This window comes from Larus michahellis, chromosome 7, assembly GCF_964199755.1.
Source record: "Larus michahellis chromosome 7, bLarMic1.1, whole genome shotgun sequence".
In the NCBI taxonomy this organism is placed as follows: Eukaryota; Metazoa; Chordata; class Aves; order Charadriiformes; family Laridae; genus Larus; species Larus michahellis.
In genome coordinates, this window is record NC_133902.1 from 11609771 (window position 1) to 11632041 (window position 22271).

The 22271-nt window shown below is 46.0% G+C and overlaps 1 protein-coding gene across 1 annotated transcript in view; it reads left to right on the forward strand.

Annotated features, from left to right (window-relative positions):
- The window catches only part of GALNT17 (polypeptide N-acetylgalactosaminyltransferase 17), a 220355-nt gene that overhangs the window by 51824 nt on the left and 146260 nt on the right, over nucleotides 1-22271 (forward strand). Inside the window, exon 2 of the mRNA XM_074594579.1 lies at nucleotides 3211-3394. Within this exon, the coding sequence (XP_074450680.1) occupies nucleotides 3211-3394 (184 nt within the window). The remainder of the gene's footprint in view (nucleotides 1-3210; nucleotides 3395-22271) is intronic.

Below are 22271 nucleotides of genomic sequence, written 5' to 3' on the forward strand. Positions count from 1 at the left end.
TTATTTCTTCCTGTTCTTATCCCTTCTCCAGCCCCAGTTTTAAGGCTCAGGACCCCTGTTTCTCATAAATGCCTTTCAATTTCAGCTAATCTTCTCTCTTCCCTGGCTTTCTAGGTTTGTATCGGTAGGGTTAATGTTTTCCTTCATCTAGGCTGACATGTAGCAGAATCCCTTCCCAAGGCGCCTGCTGCCTGCGGAGCCCGTTTGGCCGGGTGCTGTAGAAATGAAGGCTGTGTATCACGTTGTAGTGTATTTTACCAGAGGTTTTCTCTATCCTAGAAAACTCCTGTCTCTTATGAAATATACTGCTAGTTTAAGGGGAGAATAATATATTTACTATAACTGTACTCAGTCGAGGAATAATTTTGCTGTAGAGATTAAATTTTTATATCATCTTGAAGAAAACCAGCTCTTTGTCAGTCTCCAGGGGATCCGATGTCTGGCCGTTTCAGCAGGAGTGGCTCAGATCTTAGCAGCTCTACGTCGTGTCTTTTCTTCCCTTCTAGTCCTTCAATATAAGAGCAACACACTCCTTTTGTCCCCAAGTTCAGATATTTTAGGAGATTATGAAAAAAAAAAATCCTGTTTTCATTTCTAAGGTACCTGTTGGGTGAATGTGGCTTAAGGATGAGTGAAGCTCACAACTGTTTGGAGCTCTGATCTACGCTGTCCATCTAATTGTGATGCGGCCCGTTACCATCTCATGAGCTTGCAGAATTCCCTAGGGAGTGAATCCACTCCAAAGATCAAGCTTTTTTTGTCGGGGGATTAATGCTGTTTATTGCTGCAGATAGGCCGGAGCAGGCATCAGGAGAGACTTCTTGGCAGCAGTTCAGCGCTGCTTCTTTGGTACCTGCCCGGAATGGTAAGGGATATTTGGTCTGTGACTTGGGAACAGTTCTGACTCTCTACTTTTTAGCCCATTTCTTCAAGGAAATAAGCTGATGGGATCATGCTCTTGCTCTTTCTTGCTCATTGTGTCTCTGTGTGTAACTTCTGGCCTTTCTGGGCCAATATAGCAGCCTTCCAGTCCCTAAAGGGGCTCCAGGAAAGCTGGGGTTGGACTCTGGATCAGGGAGGGGAGCCATAGGACAAGGGGGACTGATTTTCTACTGAAAGAGGGGAGATTGAGATGAGATGTGAGGAAGAAATTCATTGCTGTGAGGGTGGTGAGCCCCTGGCCCAGGTTGCCCAGAGAAGCTATGGCTGCCCCATCCCTGGAGGGGTTCAAGGCCAGGTTGGACGGGTCTTGGAGCAGCCTGGGCTGGTGGGAGGTGTTTGCTTTAAAAGCAAACTGGTAGATCCTGAGGATAGCTATAGTAGAAGTATGAGCATGCTAGATGCCATGGAAGGACTTCACAGCTCTGCGTTATGGTCTTTTGGCCAAGAACTGGCATTAATGTCAGTAAGACAATTTCTTACAGGTTTTGCTAGAAACCTTTCATAGCTAAGGTGAAAAAGAAGGAATTAAAATTCTAAAATGAGTTTCTGTTGTAAAGTGTGTGTTTATAGTGGTAAAACCCTCTGCTGATGAACTGAGGAAGCCCTTTTGTCTTTTTGGTGTAACGAGGAGCAGGACATGATCTGGGGTACCCTGAGGGAAGGTATGCATCTACAGGTGAACCGTTCCCGAGTAGAAAAGGTCTGATTTTGATTAAGAAATAGACGTTTTGAGAAGACTTGTCTCTTTGTGAGAACATTTTTAAAAAAATACTGTTTTATTTCTGTTGGAGTCCGTGTCTGAAATGAAATTGGGATCTCTTCTCTTCGTAAGCAAGCTGAGGGGTGTCCCTACAGCCCTCTGGGGTTAGGAAGTTCATGCAGCGATCTGCTGGCCTTCTGCAGGCCAGAAAGTTTCACCTTTCCCAGCTTTCTTGACTTACTCCTCTGATGTGGCTGAGCCTAGAGATGGAAAAAGGCCACTTGGATATCTAATCCATGCCCACGTCACAGCCGGGTGCTCCTTGCGGTTGATTTGTTATTATTGTCCTCGGATAAAATCTAATCAAGCCCAGTGCGGTCAGAGGGACTCCATCAACTCTCAGAAGCTCCCTAGCAGGGAAGGCTGTTTAGAGGTTCCTTGTCAGAAGGAATAATAATAATAATCATAATAATTTCTATTCGAGGCTTCAAACTGTGATTCACATTCATAGGTGATTTTCTTACTGCCTCACAACACTACTTTTTGATGGAAAAAAGTGTTTAAATCTGTGTCTCGTAGATGGGGAGGCAGAGTGTGTTGTCCAGAGCAATGGAAATCTGTGGTAGGTTTGGGAGCTGGACCACGCTCTTGGGTCGTGAAGGCCTGTGCATAACCTCGAGGTTATCGTCCCTTCAGAGGCATCAGTGGGCATGACAGCCTGTCCTGCTCTCAAAGTCAGGGCTCCGCCATTAAAACAAAGAGCAATATACTCTGCTGTCTTTATCTAAAACAAACACACACACAGACACAACCCAAAAACCCAAACAAAATCATCCGTCGTTTTTTCTTTTGGTTTCTGACAGAAAGAAGAGTGTGACTCTCTGCTAATGAAAAATATTAAAATTCTAGATGTCCTGTGTAATAAATAATAGCATGTGCATGAACTTGGCTTCCCACAATCACCACCAAATCATCAATATAGCTCTTTTTGTGCCGCTCGTTTTGAACTTTGCTTATTTCCTTCAGCTATGCAGATATAAATAAATAATTCCACTTGATAAAGGTCTGGGAATGCTATACTTTAAAAGATAAGAAAGCTTTGAGGGGAAATTGTTTTTAAATCCGTAACATTTGTATGCTGTTCACTGTTCATACTGAGCAAAAATTAATTCAGTTGGCAGTTAACCAACCCTATTTTATTCTTATTCTGTGTTCAACCTATCCTTCTCCTGGGGACATCTTACCTTATATGTAATTACCTCTCTGAGAGTGGGAAGGAGGCCTAAATAACCTTCCTAACAACTAAATAAATGCACAGATCCCTGGGACAGGTTATCAGTTGGACGCTGGTGGCAGAGCTCTCAGGATCATGTGCCTGAGCCATGAAGGATTTCAAGACTTGAGTCGTTTTTGTTGCAGCTCCGTTCAAATTCCATCTAGAATTTGAAATGTTTTCAGAAAATCAAAACAAAACACCCTGGATTTTCAGATTATTTTTGTTTCTTTGATAGCTTGGAAATGTCGGTGATGAATTTTAACAGTGATGGTGGCTTTTTTTTTCTCTCGAGGTCTGTCCAAGTCACTCGGTCTCATTGAAGGCTATGGTGGACGTGGTAAAGGTGGGCTTCCAGCCACCCTGTCCCCTGAGGAGGAGGAGAAAGCAAAGGGACCACATGAGAAATATGGCTACAACTCCTACCTCAGTGAGAAAATTTCACTGGATCGTTCCATACCAGATTATCGTCCAACCAAGTAAGTCCCGGTTGCTCCATGAAGGAGTGCACGTGTTCAGGTATCATCCATGAGCCAGGAGTGATGGTGGCTTTCATATTCTCGGGTGATACTGTTCGCTCTTCCCTCCTTATCCTTCGCAGGGCCATGCTCAGTAATGAGCAACCGCTGTAGTTTGGCTGAAGCTGAGATAGCTCACAAAGACAATTTATCAGGAAAAGAAAGCGAGTTTTTTTCCCGTTCTTCTCTCTCTCTCTTTTTATTTTCCTAAAGCAACGCGTTATTTTGGGTGGTAGTAATGCGATCAGAAGCTCACATCTGCTTTCGTCAGCAAAGGGCTGTTTGCTGGAGCTATTGGCCTTTGGTGTTTGTTAGCCTGTAAATGTGCGCAAAGACTCTCCCTTTCTCCACCCTCGTCAGCTCCTTCATGTCCCTGGAAGACCTCCGGGGCTCTCCGGCTGCCCTCGTGCTCCTCCTGGGACGCTGCTGTGGGATCTCCTCTTGGAGATCTGTGCAGACACCTTTGAAGGGGCTCAGTGGCTCAGGTGGCAATATCCTTTCTCTACTATTCTTCCAGAATGACCTTCTATGATGATGGTGATGTTTACCTGCTAAGCACCGCAAAAGAATAGACTTTAAACAAGATACCAAATCATTTTGTTAAGAGTGTGAGAAAAGACATGCTGTAAGTTTATCTTTAGGAAAGTTAATTTTAGATACGGCTAGCAACATGTTCCTCAAAATAGGAAAGTGTCAATTTGTCCAGGCCTGGAGTGAAATCCCTGATAAAAAAATGAGCTGAGAGAGATTTAGATTCTGAAAGATACGTGTCCAGTGCCTGTGGCGTTAGGACAGTGACAAAGCCATTGCTTGGCATCTGCAAACCATTGAAAATCATGCAGCAAGGGGATGCAGCTACATGTCTCCAGCGTACTGGCAAATTGTTAAGGATGTGAGAGCATGGGGAGCTTTTGTTCCTTCACTTCTCTGCATGCTGCATGAATTTCAAGCAGCCACTCAGAGTTTCCAAGGCTGTCAACCACTGACAACAGAAATATTTGGATGAGTTTTCAAAGGAATGGAGGCCCAGCCTCCAATTCTGCTGGCACGGTTCGTCCGGACAAAATGAATTGCAGGAACAAATTGCACCTTTGGCTATATGATATGCAAATCCCACTACAATGACAAATCCTTGAAGTGAGACCTACTCTAGCAGTTACCTGAGTCTGAGCTTCTTATTTTCATTTCTCATCCAGAACTCTGACTTCTAGCAGAGCCAGCATTACTTTGTGAGAATTAATTTGAGAAGTAGTGTTTTTTCAGATCTTGGGGGGGAAGAAAAGGATTAATTCTGACATTTTTCGGTTTGCATTGTATTCTTCCTCCGTGCCACTATCCGTCATTTCATGGGAGGGTGGTGGAGAGGACAAAGCAGACATGGCAATTTATTTAAATATGCATCGTTTTGGAGCCGGGCTAATACTTCGGAGGGAATTTGTGAGCGCTGACTGCAGCTGCATACCTTAGTGTCTTTTATCTATGAAATAACTTCAGGAGTGTGTTTTGGTTATTGCCTGGGTTTTTTTTTTTTTTTTTTTTTTTTAGGGCTCAATTGTCTTGGTATTGTAAGAGAGCAGTTGGTCTGATTATGAAATAGGCTTGAATTTGCTGGAGGATTTGAAAAGTTTCAACTTTTTCTACTTGTGACTTCAAGATCCATTCGCTATTTTGCGCATGCATTTTTATGGCTGGTTTTATGAAGGGTTTAATACAAACCATTTAAGTCAAGTATCCTGGTCTCTGATTAAAATAGATTCAAGTCAAAGGAAATGAGCCTAAATGGTTTTGAAATTGCGGCATTAGTGGGGAAAAACTGTTGAAAACCCTCCAGCTGATAAGCATTACAAAGCTTGTATTAGTTTTAAATATAATAGTGAAGCCTGTTTGGTTCAACTAAAGGCTGTTCGGCGTCTAGAATGCCAATGGACTTGAACTGTTCCTAGCAGTGTCTGTTGCTCATGTGTTCTTTCCTTTTAATTTTCTCCTTTTTCAGAGAAACAGATGATTGTGATCAAGTGTCACTTTCTTGAGTGCTGAGCCATGCCGGATCAGACCTCTTAGTCCTTTTCCTGCCCTCTCTTTGTGACTGTGGCTGAAACGAAGGGGAGCAAGGGGAGTTTAGGGGAAATTTGGCATGATTTATAACCTTTCTGTATTCAGACTCCCTGCAGCTGGTGGTCAGCATCGCTAAGGGTTCAGACGCAGGTGTCCCTGCTCAGCATGATTAGCGGGCACATGTTGGCAATGAGGAGGCATCATGAGTCCCAGCTGATGGCCTTTCCAGTCCCTGCTCAGAGGCAGCAGAGAGGACAGAGGGGAATTTCCCTGGACAAAATGGTCCAAGAGGTGTTGGATACAGGATCGCGCTTAGGAGAAGGTAAGGTCTTTCCCAGGGCAAGGAGTGGCAGAGTAACTTCCTTGTCTTGAATTGGGGAATTGTGGTGTTTGGTTTTGGTAGTTTGGATTACCGTCTTTGTTTTGGCTATAAAATGCAGTTTATTTGAGGGATTTTCTTTTCTTTTCTTAAAAGCTGACGCTGCTCGCCTAGGCTGGAAGGTAGAAAGTCTACCCTGTCATTCGCCACTCGAGCAGTATTGGGCTTTACGCTGGGCTGATTCCCAAAGAAGTAGTGCTGATTGTACAGACACGTGTGTGTGGTACTGATACCGTAAGGGACCTGTGCCTGGAGGACCTTAGTTTTGAGCTCATTAATACTGATCCTGGCCTTCTGCTGAGTAGGAAAGGTTGTGCTGGGTGTGAATCGGGTAATGGTAGTACGTTTTGGCTACCGAGAAAGCTACTTCTTTGGCTAAAATAAGGGAGGACTAGCATTCTGGTGCAAGGGACCTTATTTCAAGTCTTGCTATGGAACAGTGGGGTGATGAGACAGGCATAGGGGACACACTTCTATCTTGCTTGATTAGTTTTTGGGACTTTCAGATGAGATTTCTGCGTGTTTTGGGAAAGAATTACTGCTTCTAGATTGGAAGTACCCAAGGTGCTGCCTGCAGACTGCGGGACTTTTAAACAAATCTCTAAAAAAATGAGCTGGAGAGATTTTCTTCAATTTTCTGCAAAAGCGGCAAAGGACAAGGCTGATCCATGAGTTTTATTGTTGATGAATTCATGGCATTTTCTGTTTGCCTATGAAGGATGGGGAGGGTATAAGAAGATGTGTTGTTTTCTTTATTGAAAGTGAAGCATATTTACATGGGATCCTAAAGGCTGCTAACATTCCCCGCTTTGATACAAGATTTTATGCACCTCAGTTTTATTCTGTGATGTATGATTTTAATGGGAACCCCTCCTACACGTAGCAGGAAAATAAAAATTGCTGCGTTAGATTGGTCTGCCTGTCCATTCTCTCCAGTATCTAATCTCTGATGGTGGAATTACCAGCTGCTTCAGGTTGAAGAAATCATATTAAGGAAAACTATGAAATAATCTGCCCATCTGGTACGTTCTGTCTTCTCGATTCTCTCTCTTCAATCCTATCTAATATAAATGTGGAGTTCTCATTATCTCTTTAAAAGTCTCTTCCTTTCTGGAATCCTGCTAAGCTCTGATTCAGTGGTATTTTATGGCATTATGGGATTAAGGAGTAGATTTAAGAAAAATAATACCCACAATTGTTATGACTATTGAATCATTGGGTGAAGATGACATATTCCTGCTGCTGTGAATCTCTCAGCAGCTGTTCCTCATGCAGGCGAGCCTCAGGATATTAAAGCGAAAAGGAAAAATGGCGTAAGTGATAAGCAACTTCCACGGCTTGATTTTTTCAGAGGTTTTGAGGGCTTCCTAGCCAGGAGCCCCTACCCCTCCTCCTGCCTGCCCTGTGCATCCTGCGTATGGGTCGGGCCAAGCATGGGAGACCTTTGGCGGTGTGTGTCGGGAGCTTCATCTGCTCTTGTGTTTTTGCAGCATGCGCCTGGTAAAAGGTTTGTATTTACCGGCTGGACCACGTGGCCTGAGAGCAGTGACCTGGGTAGAGCCGTACCATCACCTGGAAGCCATTGTGAAAGATTAAACAGTTACATATCACTGACTTGATTTTAATTTTTCCCAGTGGTGTGTTTGGGGGTTGAGTCACAGTCATTACACTCAAGTGTCTCAAGTGGCTGAATCACCCGTTTATTTCTGTAGCTGCCTTCCTTGGGAGCAATTGGGCTTTTTAGCACCATCTGGCTTTAGCTGGTTTTATTACCAGAGATTTCTGTGTAGCAGCTAGTTGAGAGTCTTTCTTTGGGATACAGAATCGTTTAGGTCGGAAAAGGCCTTTAAGATCATCAAGTCCAACTGTTCACCTAGCATACTGGAAAAGACAGTTTAGAAAAGACTTTGGGTTGTTCTTTGACAGCTTGATTAACTAAGTACTAAATCTGTTCTTGATTTTATTTTTATTTAAAGTGGTCTGTGTGTGCCCCTTGGGGGCTCTCAGCATGTCCATACTGGATGCTAGAACATATCCTGGGGTGGAGGGAGCAAGCTGTAGCGGGAGGCACTGCTCCCTTTAGGGTATCTCCCCAGCCCTGGAGAGCCCCTTGCCCTCTGCCATGGGGCTGCCTTTGGGTCTCAGCCTCCACTCGGGTTACTGGGGTATTGCAGGGCCAAAGAGTTGGATTTTGGTTTTATAATCAAAACTGAGTACATCTTTGGAAAGTCGCGAACATGGATGTGACTTGGATGATACATCAGGACTGTCCAGGAGGATGGAGACCTGTAATTCAGTCTCCTGCCTGTGAGACCGCACTTGCCTTCGCATCTCCCTTGTGCTGGACCCAAGACGTTCTCGTCCTGCGCTGGCCATATCCGCTCTCAGGGCTTGCCCTGCAGACTCCAAGACCCGCAGTGTTTTGTGCCGTGAGGCTCAACCCGTGGTTGGCTCTGATGGGGCTCAGGACAGTCTCCGTAGGAACTAAAAAGACCTGGCTTGGCAGGTGCCTTCATCTCAGTTTTCTCTTGTACCAAGGTGCCGGAATGAGATCCTTTCTCAGCACCTATCATGACTTGGGCAGGAGACTGCCCTGGATGCCACTTCATACCTCTGGCATCACATTTGTCTTAGTGGCGTGTTTTTTCCCCAGAATAGACGGCATGCAACCTCCTTCAAGCTCTGCTTGGAGCAAAATGCTTTTTGCCTTTCCCCCCTGCCCAAACGAGCATATTCTTTTTGATAGATGGCGGTGGACATCTGCAAATATCACCGCATCAAGTGAGGGAGCTCTTTATTGTTGGTTTCCTCAAGTTTTGAGTAGCTGGGACATTCCTGCAGTCATGCGTTTGTGATATTATGCCAGTTACTCGGTCGTGTCCTGCCCTAGGGTGTTTAGCCAGGCTTGATGAAATGAGGCGAGGGAGGAGGACAGCGCTTAAAAAGACCAAAACAAACTATTTGAATTACGCTGGTGATATTTGCTGGGAAATAGAGTTTTGTGACTGTTTATTTGTAGTCATTGCTATTTATTGCAAACAAAAGAGGTCAAAAGAGCTCTCTTCTCTCTTGCATGCACAATACGTTATTTTACCTTTTGCAAAGAGGTTTTTGTTTTGTTTTTGTTTTTCAATCCTACTTACAAACAATAGGAAGGAAAAGAGGCAGGATGTGGTGATTTTTCTTTGTCAATGAACTGAAGGGAAAAGTAGTGAGGAATCAAGACAGCGTAAGAAGGAAAAGAAACGTGACTCTTGGATGTGAAATGGTGTTTGAATAGCATGTGGGAGTGCATTAAAGGATGCTTTCATCTCTAGGAAAAAGTCAGAACTACTCGTGTGTCTTCTCTCCTGCTAGATAGTTGTGGTCTGACCCAGCGTTGTGTGAAAAACGCTCTTGCCCTTGGCTTTTTATGGCTTAAGCCATAAAAAAGGCAAAGTAATATTTTCCAATACTTGGAAACATGCCATCTGAAAATTTTCTGGGAGAGCAAGTAAAGAAATCAAGCAGTAAGTGTCAGTGTCAAAGCTCTGGCGTAAAGGGAACGTGCCTCAGAACAAGGCTCACCAGAAGTAGATCAGTTTTGCAGTTGAGGGACAGGGTGCCGGATATTTTCTATCCGTACACGCCACCCTGCTCAGTCTGATCCCTCTCTGCCCTGATAGGGAGACACTTGCAAACCCAGCTTCAGACCTGAAAGGGTTTGGTTTTTCTTTCTCCGGCATCATCGAGGCACTTGGGATCTGAAGATCCTGGTGCTGGGGAGGCCCTGTGCGCCGCCTGCCTCCCCAGGGACGGCGCTGCGGCTTTTGGTGACTTTCGGGTGGTTTGCACGAATGGAAAAACCTGATTTATTGTTGCATTGCTTTTCTGGTACTAATACAAACCAGCGTGCTATTGAATAAATACTGGTATTGATCTTTATTCCTCAGAGCATACCAATATGCGCGTATGGAGATTGTTATTGGATTTCCAGTAATTCTTTTTCTTAAAAACTGGGAAAGTAAAGTCCCTAAAGACACGCTTTTCCACCTGTGCTTGGTATTTGCTGATTATTTTTTGTGCCTGCCGCTGTGTTCCTGGGAGGCGGCTCCGTGCCCGGGGCAGCGTGGAGCCTGGTACGCGCGGGTGGGCAGGCAGGGTTGGCTCCAGAGAGCTATGGAAAATCAGTGTAGAGCTGAAAGTGTCTGACTGCCTGTTGACAAGTTTGGGGGTTTATTTTTTATTTCTATTCTGGATTTAGACAGAGACGCAGGACAATGTCCTTTTTTTTTTTTTTTTCCCTTTTTTTTTTTTCTTTTTCCCCCCTCAGAGTAAAGGTCATTGAAGTCTAGTTTGTCTGACAAGTCTGCATGCTCTGTGTGGAGCCAGAAATGTGTCAAAAACCTTCGGTGCTTATAAGTCCCAGTATCTTCTTCAGACTCAGTCATTAATAAACTGCTTTGGGGAAAGCAACTCAAGAGCTTGTTTCGTTTAGTGGCTGTTAGGGCATTCCCTTATTATCGTTATGCTGCGTAGTGTGATCCTGAAACGCTGTGACCGTGGATTTATATACATGGTACCTAATTTTTTTTTTTTTTTTTTTTTATGCAATAGACTCCACTAATTGTCGATTTTCCCTTCCCGACTACAAAATTATTTCCTATTCTTATAAATTTGGAAGGTGATGCCTCAGGGAAGACATCTCTCGGTGAAGCGTGCTATAAAACACTTACTAATGTAAACATAAGTATTAAATGCACGCTTTGGCAGAGGATGGGATTAGTATAATTTAACAACTTGCTTTTGTGCTCCTCTGAACTCCAGCAATGAAAAATACCTGCGTTATCATAAATACTTCTGACTAAACTATATTTATGAAAGTAAATGAAATAAATTAAGCTTTGGATACACTTCTTTTAAGCTGGCTTCCAAAGAAATCAAAGCTGGTGTGTTTGTGCTTCCATGTATTGGAGGGAGCTTTTCGATTGCCGCGGGAGCTTTTTAAATGGGTTGCATATTCACGGAGGCATGAGTCAAACCCTGGTGTCCGACAGCGTTGGTTCTGAGCTCATTTATTGAGTTTTCCAGTATCCGAGGTGGGCTGGCCTGCTGCCGGAGGGCTGGTGCTCGGAGCTGCCGCTCGCTGGCGGGGGGGTGACCTGGGACGGGGGGTGAGCTTGGCCTGCAGTCCGTGGCTTGTTTCGGAGCACGAAGCATGAATCCTTTGAAATATTTAGAGTTCATTACTGAATTTTCCTCCTCTTCTCCTCCCCGCTGTCCCCAAATCCTGGCCGTTCAACAAATCCTAGACCGAGGATCTCCCAATAACTCTCTTTTTTCTTCATCGGTGTGAAATAGCTCATGCGCAGGGGGGGAGATGGGGGGGGTGGATGTGACACTCCAAATTGCTCTGGCTTTTACGTCCCTTCGATGTGTCTGAACAAGAGCCCCTCACAAAAATAAATCCTGTTCTGCACGTTCTGTTTTTACAACTTAGTAGACCGTTTCTTGTTCGAACTTGCCGAGTAAGTCATCTGCATTTAGAAATGCCTGTGTATCCCTAAGTATTTAAATTATAATTGAATATTTTTGATACCCTACGTCTAAAATATAAAGCATAACTGAAAAATAGTTACTGGAAATAAGGGAGGTGCTTTGAAAAACAAGTTTTGTGGGGAAATGTGAGAAGTTTTAGGTCTTTAATCATCAGAAATAGTTTATGAGAAGCCTGTGTTCGGAATCTATAAACACTGACGTGTACCAGGCAGCCTTAGATCTTTTAAGGTGCTTGGGTAATAGAACAAGGTTTGCTTTTCCATCTACTTCATAGGGTTGACACAATTGATTTAATATTGATAATCCCTTTTGCAAGAAGACATGTGCAACTGAATCAGCAAAATACAAACTAAAATAAGCAATCAATGAATGGCGTGTGATTAGGAAGTGGCAATATGAATAGCAGCCTCAACACTTGCTTTCTTTTAAGCTTGTTCATAATCTTTACAGAAGCCAAACGAAGATCGATTCGTTTCCTGGTGAAGCTTTATTTTTTTTGTGAGGAGGACGTGAATGAAGCTTGTTTGAAATCAATAGCTGTAGTTTATGGAATGGCTTGTCGCCAGATCAGAAGGATATGCAAGGTTTGTCCTTTCCTGCAGAGATTTAAAGACAAAAAGCAGTGAGTAATCGCTGAGAAGCAATCTGCAGGACTGCGTTAAGGAAACTTGAGCGAGCTTGAACCTGCGGGTGTGCGTTCACGCGCACCAAGTGTGTGTAGACAGCAGAAGACTGTAACATGATTTAGAACGTATTGTATTCCAAGCAGGGTGCTTTGCAGCCCAATCACCAGTAAATCATTCCATCCAATCGGTGCGCCGTTGATATAAAAGGATTTACCTCCCAGGTTTTCAGCTGCATCAATAGGAAGTACGCATTAGTTTTCCGTGGCCAAGCAGAGGGTGTGCTGGGCCAGGAGGGGATCTGGGAATAGCTGCCGGCAGAAACGAAAAGCCAAACCTGGGATGTGTATCGATGTGTGAGGTTCAGCTGTGCAGGTGGGAGGAGATTTTGTGTGTTAGGTCCCGTGGGTAAAAGTCAGTCGGTGTTCGTAAGGTGAGGAGGAAAGGGAAGAAGATTCCTGAATTTTCCTACTGTGTGGTTTTCAGGTGCGGACCCAAACTTCTGGTCTGTAGAAGTCAATGGCAACTATTGTATTGGGAAGGTGCAGACTATGTACGTGTCACTGTATGGATGCTGTTCGTGTTTTGTGTCTGTTCACATCAAGTATGTCATGGTCTGTGCTGCCTAAAAATGCCTCTCACGAGGCGGTCTGTGCCTTCAGCCTGGGGTTGCCTTTGGGGCTGGGGGCGGTGGCAGGGTGAGAAAGGAGCTGACTGCACGTGTGTCAGGCCTTAGGCACTCCTCTTAGTGGCTACGTTGCGGCAGCAAACAAATTTATAGCCTTAAATCACATCCTCTGGGTTCAAGTCATAGTAAAAGCCTTTGTAAAGCGTCTGTGCTCGGTAGCTGCGTGTCTTGTCGTTTGGGTCTCTGCGGATAAAGTCAGGCATTGAGTGGGCATAACAAAAGAGGGGTGATGCCCAACTCAGGAGGCATCTCCGTCTTGTCACTGAAAATTACAGAAGGGGTTTGTTTTTCTGGGGGGTGGTCTGGGGCTTTTTTTTTCTTGGTGGTGGTGTTTGGTTGTTTGTGGGTGGTTTTTTTTTTTTTCTTTTTTCCTTAACCCGGTAGCAATTCAGCTCATCTGGCTGGCTGTATTGGATCAGCTCCCTCCCTACCCTGCTGAGTAGGTGTTTAAATGGTGTTACTGTTCTGCGCTGGGCTAAACTGCATGACCTTTATCCTGGTACGCTCGGGCTCCGAGTTGGTTAGCTTTGGTCTCCCAGTTTTGTCTCTCTTGTACTTTGTTTTGGCAGAGGTGGAGGATGCAACCTGTGCCGGTAGAAAAGCCATACAGGAGCAAATTTCCCCATTGTGTAGCAGCGGTGGTGTGGAGCTTCATCTGGGGAATAAAGGGAAACTTCTGGCACGCTGGAGTGCATGCTTGGCCTTTCGCATTTATTGCACCAGGAAAAAAAGGAGTTGCATGAAAAACTCGAGTACAGACAGTGTGGCCAGTCATTGCTTTTGAACTCCATCACTACCTGCCGGTGTGGTCTTCAAGTTTATTCACCCCTCCGCGCCTAATGTCCCCTACCATTTAGGGGGCTCCAATTTATAGCCAGTTAATTGGATTCAGTTAACTAGTACCTGAAATTGGAATACGAGTAGAAATGCAAATCAAAATCAGCCCCAGCCTCTGTTTTTTTTACCATTTTGATATTTCTGGTGACATGGGGTTTGTTTTTTCTTTTTCTGAAATGAAGTGGTACGTATGTCTTCCCAAACGGTGTGTGAGCGTGACCTCGGTGAGCAGCCTGCGCTGCGTGGGTGGGTGGCGGTGGTGCCAGCTCTGTGATGCTGGGATGCTGCAGCTCTCCTGGTCTCCCTTCTACCATGTGGAAATTTGCCAGACAGGGCTGAGCTGAGCTAATTCTGACGTTATGTAAACTTATACAGTGATTTCTGTACATAACAGAAAAGGTTTAGAAAACTCTTCATCTTCCCAGTTCATAAACCTGTCATCAGAGTGGATCTGTTATTACAAAAAAAAAAAAAAAGCTATCTCTAAAATCAGTTGTGCCTTTTAAGTTCATCATTTTTATACTCGCTGTTTCAGCAATGGCATTGTTCCACCCCGTCTTCCAGGCAGCACAAGCGTTGGCCACTTTTCTTATTCATTGCCCTAAGTATGTACTGGCAATGTCAAAATCTTGAGTTCCCATGAGATCTATTCTAGTAAGACGCTCCTGAGGTAAGGCTATATAGCAAGGATTTCATTTTAAATTTGGCAGGTAAGGCCCACGGCTGGGACAGTTTTACACCAACCTACCTGAGCAGAGCTGTGAACTTGTTGGTAGAGCTCGCTGGTGTGATGGTCACCCTGAAGGCACTGGCCTGGGAGGCTGTGATGGGAGGGTAAGGGCTCACTTCGCTGCACGTGCCCATTTGAACGTTCAGTCCAGGTCTGCCTGTGATTAAGGGAAAAAAAAAACCAAAGGCGCTTCCGCCTGCCCCAAAAAGAGCTGCGTCAGTCTGTTATACCAGACAGTAATATACTTTTACCTCGGGTGCAATAAATTGTCTTTGGCAGTGGCAGTGTCTCTTCACTGACCTCGAAGGGAGCTTTGGCTTCTACCTTAGACTAGATATCTCTTAATTAGCCACATCCAGCATTGTGTCTACATGACAGGCTATGTGGGTAGTAGGTGTCTGTAATGGAGGATGTCAAAACATACAGTGTTAATTTACAATTTTGCATTCTTGCCGTTCAGTCTGTGATCTCTGAGCAGTTACAAGCTTGTAACTGTTGAGGATTTGGTTGCCCCCGTGTAGCAGAGTCAGGATGCCTCTGCTCGACGGCGCTGGCTGCGTTGGGCTGGTCCTTCCTTGGGGGAAACCCGGGGGCTGCTCAGCGGTTTGGTGATGAAGTCGAGAGCAGACCTGGCATCACAGCCTGATAGCTCCGTATCTGCCCCACGTAGGAGGTCAGGGTGCTTCTCGCTTTGATGTGATGATACCCGTCTGTGTAAAATGCTATAGACAGCCATTTTCAAAGCCCGTTCCTTCAGTCCATGCCTATTTTGTCATTATTCAGCATTCAGCTCTGTTTGGAGGGGGGACTGTTTTAAAACAAACAGACAAAAAATGTTCTTAAGCATCCTCCCTGTCTGATGCACTCTGCCTGGGATGACAGAAGGGCCAACAGAGGGGCAGAGACATTGCAGCAAGACCTTGGGTTTTGTTCCCGAACCCCACTGGCCTCCTTCCACCTCGGGGTTGACCACTTAATTTCTGCATTCTCTCATTTGGAGCAATCACAGAATGGTGGGGGTTGGAAGGGACCTCTGGGGATCATCTAGTCCAACCCCCTGCCAGAGCAGGGTCACCCAGAGCAGGTGGCACAGGAACGCCTCCAGGCGGGGTTGGAATGTCTCCAGAGACGGAGACTCCACCACCTCTCTGGGCAGCCCATGCCAGGGCTCTGACACCCTCACGGGAAAGAAGTTTTTCCTCACGTTGAGATGGAATTTCCTGTGTTCCAGTTTGTGCCCGTTGCCCCTTGTCCTGTCCCCGGACACCACTGAGAAGAGTCTGGCCCCGTCCTCTTGCCCCCTGCCCTTTGGCTATTGCTGAGCATTGATGAGATCCCCTCTCAGTCTGCTCCTCTCCAGCTGAACAGCCCCAGGGCTCTCGGCCTTTCCTCAGCAGAGGGATGCTCCAGGCCCTTGATAATGTTAACTTTGAACAACGTCGTGTGGTGCTGAAGTCATTGATGCCTCAGTTAAGGAGAGAGCAGCCGCCGCCTCCTCAAGGCTCTTGACAAACTGAGAGTCCCCAGCTCTGCTGTGGATGTTCATGATGTCCGGATATGTCCAGGAGTGGCCCTGAGGGAGACACATTAATCTCCTTGCAACATGGTCACACAGGGCAAAGGCATGTCTAGCCCAAACCTGCCATGGTGTATTTTGTCACTGTGGGACTGATGAGGAGCAGGCAAAGAGCCTGGGGGCTCCAGACAAGAAGCAGAAGCAGTGGATGTCGTTACTTGCACTGTCCTGAAAAGCATGGACCTGATGGTGGGTACCCAAAGGCTGGCTGTGGGCTTATAAACCACACTGTGCGTGAACCTGCTGCTCTTGGGACCCTGCTGCACCAAGAGTCCTGATGACCCATCTCTGTAATGGGGTAAAATTGTTGGTACGTTGTTTGGGGAGTGCTCTGAAAGCACAGTTTGGGGAACCGAAGGGTCAGAGTGTCTTAGGCACCGAGAGGTGTATTGATAATTCTTTCAGTTGCAAGATAATGTTTGCCCCAGCTTGCCTTTACGAGAGCTTAGTGAAACAGTAATCTATGTGATAGTAATTTTGGGGAGAATTCCACTTAAATGGGCAGAAATTCTTACTAAGTTGTCTCTTATGCACCCTTAGCTTTAAGGTTGCAGTTCCATATATCATTGTAGGAAAGGCATTTAAAAATTTATGAGCTTATTAGGTTGAACTCTCTCTCGGCTGCTGAACCACGTTTTATGGGAAAATCTACAAAATCCTGTAAAAGCTGTGCCGACGTAGTTGAGCACTTTCATGACGCTAACAGTGTTTTTAAGGACAGTAAGTAACAAGAATCATTTATTCTACTAATCAAAAGAATATTTACCTATTTAAATATTCAAACCCTCAAGCCTTATTGAAGAATGAAATGTCAGGAAGGGATAAGCTCCTGATAAGAACGTTAGCTGGATTTATTTTGTGTGATAGCCGGCAAAGAAGTGATTAATAACTATATTTCAGGAGCAAGATTGGGGAACTACGGGGTGCTCAGAATTAAAAATAAAAAATGGGGGCAGGCGGGAATCTAGCCACTCTCTTCTGTAGGAGAGGAGGAACTCTTTGAAAATGCATCATCAGGATCTTCTTTTATGAAGAAGTGTGGCTTCCATAATCAGAACCACCGAAGCCTTTGTTGTCTTCCACAGGCACGTAGGATCTGGGTTCCTTTGTCCATTTTGTGCCGCCATACAACTGGCACAGATTTTCATGCCCAACTATTTCTGTCTGCCCAGTTCATGAGCGTTTATTGTGGCTGATCACAGAAAACAGATGGAGAGGCGTCCAGTGAACTCCCGTTAGTAGCTGTAGTGGTAGCTTGGTAGGATGTGGGAGCAGCATAGAGCCCTAAAGACCTGGGGCGTTCTGCAGGCCATGGGTGGTCACCCTTCCCCTTGGTGTTTCCTGCTGTTGGCAGTTCAAAAAGGCATGTAGAAGGCTTGTCACCTTCATGCAGCGTGGATGAATTGTGTCCTGGACAGCCCTAAAGGGCGCTGTTTCTCCAAAGATGAGTAATAGCGTAGTGTCAAAGGTAATGACGATGTAGCTGTTAAATAGATACACTGGTCATCAATCAGCCCGTGCACCCGCCAAGGCTAGGACAGGGCTTCTGCTCCCGAGACCCTCTGCCATGTGGCACCAGAAGCAGGGGGTCCAATCCCCACACGTGGCCGTCAGCGTGTTCCCTAACTGAAGATCTTAACAGTGCTGTGTGCTTCCAAAAATTACCTCATATGATGGTGGCCTACCCTTACCTGTGCCAGACATTAGTCAGGCCAATTAAATTTTTCTAATGGCTAAGAAGCAGCCTACTGTTATTTTGTTGATGTCTTCTCCTGTGTGTATTTTTCATACTTGACATCCATCCAAAGCAGAGTAGAGCCTGGCCACCCTGCTTGTAACGGGGACACTGTCTAGTGTCCTTCGTGTGTTGGGTTAGAGGGATGGGGAATCTTGGCGGCTTCGTGCTGAAGGAATGACACAAAGCAATGGGTAGGCCAGGGAGGGCTGAACGTCAACGGGGAGAAAGTAAGAAAATCTTACTCTAATGCGATATCAAGGTTTTAAAGTAGACTTCTACGTCCCTGTTCTGCCAGTAATTCATTTTTTGGTGGTCGTGTGTGTTATTCTGCACCAGCTCTTCAGCTGGCAAGTAGTGACCGTTCCTGCGCTGGTGGAAGTGGGAAACGGAAATCCTGCACCACATTTAAGCCTTCAAATAGGATGTGCTACTTTTCTCATAACATCAACCGTTACCTTGCACTGATGTTCAAAACGAGTAGGAATTGATCTCATTTGGTGCCGTTCCACAAGGTGGGACTTGGCGTTTTGGGGGTTTTCAGCATGGTGGTGACCTTTCCTGCTGTGCACAGCACATAGAAAGCGTGGCTAGCTGCCCTTGGTTATTGATACAATTCTCCTGTGCTTTGTGGAGAACTGAATGCTTTGTCCCCACACAGGGGTCGTGGGTGCGTGGACACCGTCCCCGTGTGCTCTGCTGGCTGGTGGTGGTGGTACGGGGCGGGGATGTGTGCTGCTTTACGAGGCGAACACATCGCGATGTAACTCCCTGAATTCTTCCTGTTCCTGCTGGGACGAGCTCTGCTTTTCCTGCGACACGGGCTCAGGAGGTGTTTTCCTCTGATGTTTGCAGTGATGGCGCCTGAGCCTGGCCTGCGGCGGCCGATTTCCCTTTGCTGCCTTTCTGCTTTGCATATATTTATCTTGAAAACAGCATTGTCAGTCCTGGAGCAGTTGAACGAGGGGAGTGCTGATGCCGTTGCCCACGGCAAGCTGCCTGGACTTGGAGGTCACAGTTCAGTCCTGCTCTGTGTCCACGGCTGGGAGAGGAGCATGGGATCTGCTTGTGCAGCTGGCAGTGGTTTCCGAGGAGCCCCTTGGGACCTCTCCTGCTGCGGCTGCTGACCGAAGACGGCTTCACTGCCAAGGCAGGGGCTGAGCTGCCTTGCTGCTGGTCTGTGCTGGAGCTGCGACGCCTGGTTTGCTCCTGCCAGAGCACGGCATGCCTGTCAGACAGGCTGGCACGTTGGTGTCAGATTGGGGACCTCCGCTCCAGCTTGTTTGGGAAGGGCCTCAAACCAAGGGCAGGCAAGCGATGTGGGGCTGGAGAGGCATGTCCTTCCTCTTCTTATGTTGTAGGACTGTACAGATAGAGCTGCACTGCCTTTGGCTTTCCCTCCATCTTTGTTGTTCTTCAGTTACTGGGTAGATGTGTGTTTAAAAATAAAAATGCAGCTTGGGGGAAGATGGTTGTTCCCTCCCCTGGCTCTGATGTGGCTTCTTCTCTCTGGTTTAGACACTGCGATCTTGCCCAGGACCCCGGGCGTTGCCTCTTCCCTTGTGCCGTAGGGCATGTTTGAGTGCTTCCTTTTACGTGAAGGTTTTCATAGAACCCTAGAATGGTTTGGGTTGGAAGGGACCCTAAAGACCATCTCATTCCCGCTCCCCTGCCCTGGGCAGGGACACCTCCCACCAGCCCAGGTTGCTCCAAGCCCCGTCCAACCTGGCCTTGAACCCCTCCAGGGATGGGGCAGCCACAGCTTCTCTGGGCAACCTGTTCCAAAACTGTTTTGTTTTTCATTGGCATTTCTTGAACTTCCCATTTGGCTTCACTTGCCGTTGTGTTGGCATCCCAGACGGTAAGGAGCCAGGTTGAAGGTCTGTGCTGCTGGGGCTGTGGTGGAGATCAATTTTGGGGCATTCATGTGCAGACCAAAGGGTGAACGGCCGAATCTGCAAGCAGAGCCTCAGCTTATGCTCCAAACTGTGCCTTGGGCAGGGCTGAGGTGGCACCAGCCTGTAGGAAAACAGCTCATGGCAAAATGTTTTGTCTGTGTGCTTCCATACAATGAAAAAATGTGTCTCGAAACAGACGGTGAGGCTGTTTTGCCCAGGTGTTTTAAAGCACGGGGGGTGCGAGGTTAGGTTTTTCTGTACCTTGCTTAAAACTGTGATTTTTAAAAACATCATCAGTTTTCTGAGTCTGCAGCAGCAGATACTTTTCCTTCAGCGGTGTTTTTCTAATATCTCTTTACTGTCCGGTACTCCTCCCAATTTGTCTCCCTTTGGACCTTGACACCCAACCTCTGTGTGTTGTTGCACCCCCATCCCTCAGCTGGAAGGACGGCTTCAGGCTGGGTGACGGGCATTAGCAATGACGTATTAGAAATATATCATTAGGAAAATGAGGTTACTGATGGATCGTTTTCAGATAGCCTGTTGAAGCCTGTTTTTTATCTAGATTCGAGTATTACCTTTAAAGCATTGGACGTATTTGAAAACCAGGGCACATCTGACCAAAGTAAGCTTTTCAAATTTATGGAGTTCTGCCTCCTCACTGGAAATGAGGACAGCTATACTTTCTGCTTAATGGTATTTCATCTCCATGTAAAAGTTTGGTAGGCATGTTTATGTTGAAATTGGGGGAAAGGAAGCAGTACAAAAAGCACAAATTAGGAAAAGGGTGACGGTCTTGAAGATTTGAGGTTCTGAGCCAAATAGATGTGTGTGTGCTGTCAGGAGTGGATGGCATGAGTGAGGCGTGTTGCAGAAGGGGGAAGATGATATGAGCATAATCTTTGATGCAGCATCTGGGATTCGTGATTACTGGATCTGTCAGTGTCAGCAGTATTTCTGCTTTGTGATCGGGGGAGGAAACCAAGCTGCAGGTCTGTCTGTCCAGCTCCTCTCTGGACTAATATCCAAATGCTGTGGCTCACTTTTCCCCAAGCATGAGACCTGTTGGCTGTGGTTATGGACTTTGAAAGAATATAATGCGTTATTATTTCTTTCATTAAATTGCCTTTTTTTTTTTGTTTTTTTTTTTTTGGTGGAAGGTGCTACCTGACGGCACCTGTCGTCCGTAGGAGAAGATGCACCATACACAGTTTGGCAGGTCACGCCATCGGCACAGCAGTCCCCGTCAGCTCTGTGCCAGCATGGTTGGATCTGGAGCTGGAGGATCAGACGAGTGGGAGGTTGTTTTGTCCTGGAACACTCCATGTTGTTCATAAGCTGCACTCATTAGTGCTGATAAATGGCTTGTGCTGGGGTAGTGAAGGTACAGAAACCATCCGAGTCCGGCTCTCAGTTGCTGCTGCTGGACAGTGTGATTTGATGGAAATAGCTCTGCGCCCCTGAAGACAGTTGATACGTATTAATCGAGTAATAGAGTGGATCATGTTAAATCACTGAGCAGGAAGAAGTGTTTTTTAAATGTTACTTGCCATTTTGTGGCCTCTCTGTGCTCCAGCAGTGCTTGCTGTGATTCCAGGTTATTTTTCTGCCGTGGGATCACGAAGCAGTAAATGATATGATATCCCTTTTCTGTTACTGAGACAGCCACTAAACATCCTAATCTCACTTGCTGCACTGAAGAGCAGATTTACAGCTGTGTGGTGAGCGTAAAACAAATGGTTGGAGGACTCAAAGGCAGACTCCTGCAGCAGACAAGCATACGTGGTAGCAAAACTTGATTATTTTTATTTTTTTGGTGTGTTTTGAAATTGGCTGACGTGATTAATACTGCCTGATGTATGCCAAGCTGTTCAGCATAAACTCAGACATATTTCCCCTTCCCCCATCTCCCCTTCTCATCCTTCATTTGTTTCTGAACGGCTTCGTACATAAAGGAGTAACTGCAAGGAATTCACAGTTAAAAATGTCCTCCATAAATATATTTTATTTTAGGTGTTTCCTTGCACATTCTCCTGATCTCAGACTTGGACTTCACGTAGAATAAAGGTCTTGGGCCTGGGAAAAGTGGCAGTGTCCACAGTCCAGGAGTGCCGTGGTCTCTGTGCCTGTCCGCATCCCTGGCTCCCTGCGGGGCCGAGGGGGAGGACACGGGGAGCTGGTCCACGGACGTGCCAGGCAGAGGTTTACGCTGGTCCCGTGTCCGTGGTTGGTCCGTCAGCCTGTTCCTGAAGTGAAAACAGCTGCATCTGAGCCTTGGACCGAGGATGGAGTAAAGCCCCTTTCTCCCCTGTTTAAGGACAAGTGACGCTTCTCAACATGAGCTCAGCAAGCTCCTTAAATTAAGCCCAGTGCCACATATTAGGAGGTTTTTTCCAGCCTCTCAAAACTTACAGAGAGTTTTCTGAGCGTGATTTAATGGGACGTAGTCAAGCATGATTTAATGGGACATAAAATGCCTCTTACTCTGATACCCCATTGATCTAAATGAGAGACAAAATTGTAAGGTATCTGTTTCTTTTTGCTATTGATTCATGGTTTTTTAAAATAAATCCTGCAAGCAGGTGCCAGCCTACGTTTAACTGGAGAGAGCAGGATTTAGTGGGGAAAATGTAATTGTGTAACCTGCACTAATTAGTTTACAGGTGTTGGTAAGTAAGTAGTGTTCTGTGCTTTACCAGTTGAGTGTTTCTCATCTAGCAAAGAGGGGATTGTGAGGGATCAACTGGAGCTGGCTTCAATCTTCTCCAGCCCAGAAGTG